The 6622-nt window shown below is 60.5% G+C and overlaps 1 protein-coding gene across 1 annotated transcript; it reads right to left on the reverse strand.

Moving 5' to 3' along the window:
• Nucleotides 1–1576: 1576 nt before the first annotated feature.
• Nucleotides 1577–5026, reverse strand: LOC140695402 (uncharacterized). Its single transcript, XM_072958099.1, has 3 exons — nucleotides 4619–5026; nucleotides 3917–4202; nucleotides 1577–3611 (listed from the first exon to the last, which is right to left on the reverse strand). The coding sequence occupies exons 1-3, from the start codon at nucleotides 4751–4753 to the stop codon at nucleotides 1819–1821; spliced, it is 2214 nt and encodes a 737-aa protein (XP_072814200.1). The 5' UTR covers nucleotides 4754–5026; the 3' UTR covers nucleotides 1577–1818.
• Between the last annotated feature and the right edge of the window lie 1596 nt (nucleotides 5027–6622).

The raw sequence follows: 6622 nt of genomic DNA on the forward strand, positions 1-6622 counted from the left end.
CTGAAAGACTCAGTTCTGCAGCAGTTGCCAGGGAAACTAAGGGGCATCCTGTCTCTCCCACCCACTGCCAGTTTCCACGTCAGTCAGGCTTCCACTTGACACCTGGGCTGGGGCAGCAAAGGGGGGTGGGCAGAACGTGCCCACCCTGGCCCTGCTACCAGTCCTGTCTCCTGGACCCCAGGCCTCTGTGCTTTTGTCTCAGTGTGATGGGATGGGATGGGATGGCTCAGCAGGGGAGCCCACTGAGGTATATATAGAGTGCCAGGCGGGAGGCCCTGGGGTCGGTTTTGGCAGGCAGGCTTAGTCTGGGGCCAGCGAGCGGAGCACTTGGAATCTGATCCTGGATTTGATCCCAGCTCCTCTCCTTGTCAGCCTGGTGGCTAACTTGGTGTCTGTCTGCATCTGTCAAATGGGTGTGGTCATGGGGCTGTTGAGGTCATCCGAGCAAAGTGGTAGTGATGAAGGCCCCCTGGGCAGCCTCGGCTGTCATATCTTCAGAGCTGCTCCCCTGCCCTGTGCCGAGGGCATGGAGGCATTCCTGGGGCTCCCTGCCTTCCCCCGGGCTCTGGTCTGCTTCCCATCTCCTCCACCCTGGCCCCCAGGGTCTTTCCACAACATTCCCAGTTCAGAGTGAAGTCCTGTTTGTGCAGTATCCTTGAGACCCTGGCTTCACCTGTCTTCTGAGACTTGGGCCTCCACACCATCTCCAGGGCAGACCTTCCTCTTTGAGCCTCAGTTGTCTCTGCTGTAGGCGGGTGAACGTTTGGTTCCTGGGTGGACTGAGACTCAAGGCTTCTGTGTACTGAGGTTACCAGCACAGAGCAGGCGCAGGGGGTAGTCAGGACTCCCTTGCCCAGGTTTATACCCAGAGAGCCAACCTTGGGGAGAGCAATCTTCCTTGAAGATTGTGGGGCCCAGTCCAACTCAGCCTCCTCCCCAATTGGGGAAGCAGGGCGTCGCTTCAGGTGGGCAGGCTCAAGTCTTCCCATCTGAACAATGAGAGCAGAGAGGTCTCCCTTGTGGGATCACAAGGCATCGTGCCCAGACCCAGGACGTGGCTCAAAACCAGGTCCCTCGGCCCCCGCATAGTCAGGATTCATGCAGAACTCAGCCCTGCCCCTGCCCTGCGGCCCTCCCTGGCAAGTCCTCCCTGGGCCTCTGCTGCACAGCTGGGAGCTCAGGGGTCAAGCACGGTGCACGCCCACTCCCGTAAGGTTGCAGCCACCCCTCCTACCCATCCCTTGTCTGGCAGAGGGGCTCTGCCTCTGGGTTCAGGGGAAAGTGGGACCCATGGGAGGGTGGGCTCTGTGAGAGGAGAAGTTTCTGCTAGGGCGTGGGGGGTGTGATATTCTCAGTTGCCACATCACTCAGCAGGGAGAAGGAGCCCCGCCTTCCAAATTGGGGGAGTTAGGGGTGTCCCTTTCTAGCGTCCGGTTCATTCACCAGGCCCCCCTTGATGGTCAGTTCCCAACACAGGCACGGGGACCGCTGGGAGGGGACTCTGCACATCTCTAGCCGCCCTCCCCGGAACAGAGCACCTGGACACTGAACCTGCTGCCCATCAATACAGTGGGTTCCCTGGGATCAACTCTGATCCCAGCAACGTGCCCACACCTGTCATCTCCCACCATTTCAGGCATCAGTCCGTCCTCAGATGAGGGGTTTGAGGCCGTGGTGGGATGTACTTCACGGGCATAAATAGCATAAAACTACATGGTAGTGATGGTCGGACAGCATGGGAATGCACTTAATGTTCCTGAAATGCAGTTTAAAAGGGAAAAAATCTGTATTTTATTAAAGGAAGTGGGAAATGGAAAATTATAGAATGCCATAAATGATGTAAAACAAATAAACTAAACTAAAGAAGAAGAAAACAAAAGCAAATTCAGGGGTAGGGAAGTCAACTTCGGGTAGGGGAGGGGATACATGTTGGGATTTTGGAGAAGGTGTAGGAGGGGGCAGAGGGGGCTCAGCCCTAAGGGGTGATGATGCCCGAAATGGTTCTCCACTGCCCAGCGGCGCAGGTGCAGGTGCAGGATCTGCAGGCTTTTCAGGAGCAGCAAGATCAGCAGGAGCGGCAGGCTCTTCAGGAGCGGCTAGATCAGCAGGAACGGCAGGTTCTTCAGGAGCGGCGGGCTCTTCAGGAGCGGCAAGATCAGCAGGAGCTGCAGGCTCTTCAGGGGTGGCAAGATCAGCAGGAGCGGCAGGCTCTTCAGGAGCTTCAGGCTCTTCAGGAGCGGCTAGATCAGCAGGACCGGCGGGCTCTTCAGGAGCGGCGGGCTCTTCAGGAGCGGCTAGATCAGCAGGAGCAGCGGGCTCTTCAGGAGCGGCTAGAGCAGCAGGAGCGGCAGGCTCTTCAGGAGCTGCAGGCTTTTCAAGAGCTGCAGGCTGTTCTGGAGCGGCTAGATGATCAGGAGCAGCGGGCTCTTCTGGAGTGGCTAGATCAGCAGGAGCGGCAGGCGCTTCAGGAGCGGCTAGATCAGCAGGAATGGCGGGCTCTTCAGGAGCGGCTAGATCTGCAGGAGCGGCAGGTTCTTCAGGAGCGTCGGGCTCTTCAGTAGCTGCAGGCTGTTCAGGAGCGGCAAGATCAGTAGGAGCTGCAGGCTCTTCAGGAGTGGCAAGATCAGCAGGAGCGGCGGGCTCTTCAGGAGTAGCGGGCTCTTCAGGAGCGGCAAGATCAGCAGGAGCTGCAGGCTCTTCAGGAGTGGCAAGATCAGCAGGAGCTGCAGGGTCTTCAGGAGTGGCAAGATCAGCAGGAGCGGCAGGCTCTTCAGGAGCGGCTAGATCAGCAGGAGCGGCAGGTTCTTCAGGAGTGGCGGGCTCTTCAGGAGCGGCTAGAGCAGCAGGAGCGGCAGGCTCTTCAGGAGTGGCAAGATCAGCAGGAGCGGCAGGCTCTTCAGGAGCTGCAGGCTGTTCAGGAGCGGCTAGATTAGCAGGAGCAGCGGGCTCTTCAGGAGTGGCTAGATCAGCAGGAATGGCAGGCGCTTCAGGAGCGGCTAGATCAGCAGGAACAGCAGGCTCTTCAGGATCGGCGGGCTCTTCAGGAGCGGCAGGCTCTTCAGGAGCGGCTAGATCAGCAGAAGCGGCAGGCTCTTCAGGAGCGGCTTGATCAGCAGGAATGGCGGGCTCTTCAGGAGCGGCTAGATCAGCAGGAGCGGCAGGTTCTTCAGGAGTGGCGGGCTCTTCAGGAGCGGCTAGAGCAGCAGGAGCAGCAGGCTCTTCAGGAGTGGCAAGATCAGCAGGAGCGGCAGGCTCTTCAGGAGCTGCAGGCTTTTCAGGAGCTGCAGGCTGTTCAGGAGCGGCTAGATGAGCAGGAGCAGCAGGCTCTTCAGGAGCAGCTAGATCAGCAGGAATGGCAGGCGCTTCAGGAGCGGCGGGCTCTTCAGGAGCTGCAGGCTGTTCAGGAGCGGCAAGATCAGTAGGAGCTGCAGGCTCTTCGGGAGTGGCAAGATCAGCAGGAGCGGCAGGCTCTTCATATGCAGCTGGAGCAGCAGGATCTTCATGTTCAGCAGGAGCAGCTGGAGGGTGTTCGCGGTCTCGTGCTGGACCCTGGTGGTCCTGTTTTTGTTTTCTGGCGTCTTCCCCTGCCTCTGCCTGCTCTGGACCTGTAACTGTTGGACGTGGAGAGAGCTTTAAGTCTAGTGGTTCTGCTCAGGCACAACCTGGAAAAAGGTACCCACATGCCTCCCTTTCCACGTGCCTTTTCAAGGACAGAAATCTTCCCAGAGCTTTGCAGGCAGCTCCCACTGAGCAAGTGCCCACAGGCACTTGTTCTGTGACTGAATTCTTCCAGACAGGTGGTCTGAGGCCAGTCTTTGCTCTGGTCCCAACTACAGACTTTGGGGATGCCTCCCTGTGTGGCCCAGCCCTCCGCCCTCCCTCACCTACACACCCACACCGGCCCCGCCCTTCTCACCTTTGGGCTCTGCTTCGGGGGGCTCCTGGTCCTCTACCTGAATCCCCAGGAGGTGGGCACGGTGCTCCAGGTCAGAGCCGGGGGTGCTGAGCTGCCCCTCAGCCCTGGGCAAGATCCTGGGGAGAGACCTGGGCGATGTCTGGGCAGGAGGCCGTGGTGGTGGGGAGCCCTTCATACCCAGACTCTTCTGGAGCCTGTGCTGGCCTTCCACAGTGTGGCACACCAGCCCCTCACTTGGAGAGGTGGCATGAGTGTCCTGGTTCCCCGGATCCTGCGGTGTCTGGCTCTGCAATGACAGTGACCGGCAGCCGGCCCGGTCCGGAGGTCTCAGAGCCCTGCCCGGCCAGGACCACTCCTGCTTCTGCCCCACTCGACCCTCTGCTGCCAGATCAGACTGGGACCTTGGTCATCTCAGTCACCCGGGAGGCAAGAGACACACCCTAGGGCATGGGCGCCACCTCGGGCAGCAGGGCCCTGCCCCGGTTCTCCACATCCCAGCCAGCCCACTTGGACCCAGGCTGGGGACGTGATCGGCCCCCCAGGCCTCTGACCCTTCCTCAGCCTGCTCTTGCTTGAGGCAGGACCCCCCCCCAACATGACTGCCCCACCGCCACCAGTCAGGAAGGGGCCGTGGGGCCACCCGGGTGGGGTCTGAGTGGTGACCCGGCCTGGGCGGGCCTGCCCTGGGCCTCCCTGTGTTACCTTTCGGTCCCTCTGGCCAAAAGGCCAGAGGCGCCTGGGGTGAGACCCGACCCACTGTCGGCACTGTTGGCAAAGGCCGTTGCTGCGGGCTTTCCGGGGGCCGCGACCTCGGGATCTTGGGATGCAACAAAACATGTCTGAGCTGAGCTGAGTTCACCAGCCAAGTCAGTTGAGAAGTGTCCTTCTCTACACAGCGGGTGCCTGGTGACCTGGGTCCCAAGTTCTGTTGGGCTCTGTTGCCAGGGAAGTGAGGTCACTTCCTGGGGTCCCCTTCCCCAAGCTTCCTCCTTACACAAAGCTCCCCAAGGGCCTCTCTGGGCTGCTGATGGCTCACTTCCCACCCCATGCCATGTCCACCCAGTGACACCAACTCGGCCCCTCCTATTGCCCTGGGGAGGCCTGGATGCAGCCAGGGTCACAGCTCTGACGACACAGCTGGGTTCAGACCCGGCTCCCCCGCCAGCAGTGCTGTCACCCTGGACAAGCCACCTGCTTCTCAGGGTCTCCCCAATCCCCCATTGGCCCAGTGGGGATCATTCAGGACCCTGCTTCCTAGGAAAGCCATCATGTCTCTAGAACCACAAACACCTACTGCACCTGTCACCTCTGCGGGCTGGCATCACAGGGAGCTCATGCACAGACTCAGCAAAGGAAGGGCCCCACAGAGGGCTTGTGGGGAGCAGGGCACACCCCACACAGGCCGGGGTCTGCCCTGGGATCTGGGGAAAGTCACCCTCCTTGCCGCCTGCTTCCCAGCTCCCTGTCGGCGGGTTGAAATTAAACACAACTCTGATATCGTCCATTCTGGCATGCGACCTCCTAGGTCGTTCTGTCATGTCAGATTCAGGCCCAGTGCCCCATCTAGGCCTCTAGGGTGCGCTGCCCCACAGTGGCTCCCTGCTTTTTTTTTGCCTTCTGGTCACACATCCTTGTGTGATTCCCACACAGTCCCCTGCAGGTTGGATGGATACTGGGACCGGGTTCTGCCAAATTGGGGGCAGGTGCAGGCAAGGAAAGGCCCAGGAGTGTGCAGGCACAGGAGTGTTCAGGCCCATTAGTGTGCAGGCCCAGGCCAGGGCAGGCCCAGGTGTGTACAAGTCCAGGAGTGTGCAGGTCCAGGAGTGTACAGGCCGAAGAGAGGGCATGCCCAGGAGTGTGCAGGCCCAGGAGTGTGCAGGCCCAGGAGTGTGCAGGTCAAGGAGAGGGCGGGTCTAATTGGGGGCGGCCCAGGCGAGGAAAGGCCCAGGAACGTACAGGCCCAGGAGTGTGCAGACGAGGGATTGTGCGGGCCCAGGAGAAGGCAGGCCCAAGAGTGTGCAGACACAGAAGTCAGCAGGCCCTGGAGTGTGCAGGCCTAGTAGTGTGCAGACAGAGGAGTGTGCAGGCCCAGGAGGGTGCATTTCCAGGAGTGTGCAGGCCCATTATTGTGCAGGCCCAAGAGTGTACAGGTCCAGGAGTGTGCAGGCCCAGGGGTGTGCAGACATAGGAGTGTGTAGTCCCAGGAGTGTGCCGGCACAGGTGGGAACAGGCCTAGGAGTGTGCAGGCACAAGTGGGAGTAGGCCCAGGAGTGTGCCGGCACAGGAGGGAGCAGGCCCAGGAGTGTGCAGGCCAAGGAGAGTGTAGGCCCAGGAGAGGGCAGGCCCAGGAGTGTGCAGGCCCAGGAGTGTGCAGCCCCAGGTGTGTGCAGACAGAAGCTTGTCCAGGGCCAGGAGAGTGCAGGCCCAGGGCAGGTCAGTCCCAGGAGTGTACTGTCCCAGGAGTATCCAAGGCCAGGAGTGTGCAGAGACAGGAGTGTGCAGGCCCAGGAGTGAACAGGCCCAGATTCGTGCAGGCCCAGGTGTGTGTAGGCCCTGGAGTGTGCAGCCCCAGAGGTCTGCAGACACAAGACGGAACAGGCCTAGGAGTGTGCAGGCCAAAGAGTGTGCAGACCTGGGACTGTGCAGTCTCAGGGGTGTGCAAACACGGGGTAGAGCAGGTACTCGAGTGTACTGGCCCAGGAGTGT

Source organism: Vicugna pacos, unplaced genomic scaffold, assembly GCF_048564905.1.
Source record: "Vicugna pacos unplaced genomic scaffold, VicPac4 scaffold_203, whole genome shotgun sequence".
Taxonomy (NCBI): Eukaryota; Metazoa; Chordata; class Mammalia; order Artiodactyla; family Camelidae; genus Vicugna; species Vicugna pacos.

What these genes read in the sequence shown, in the direction of transcription:
- LOC140695402 (XM_072958099.1), bottom strand. Translation starts at nt 4,753, where the DNA reads ATGTTTTGTTGCATCCCAAGATCCCGAGGTCGCGGCCCCCGGAAAGCC. An exon ending in TTGGCCAGAGGGACCGAAAG is followed by an intron (nt 4,203 to 4,618) that starts GTAACACAGGGA and finishes CTGTCATTGCAG; the next exon opens with AGCCAGACACCGCAGGATCC. An exon ending in CCCCGAAGCAGAGCCCAAAG is followed by an intron (nt 3,612 to 3,916) that starts GTGAGAAGGGCG and finishes CACGTCCAACAG; the next exon opens with TTACAGGTCCAGAGCAGGCA.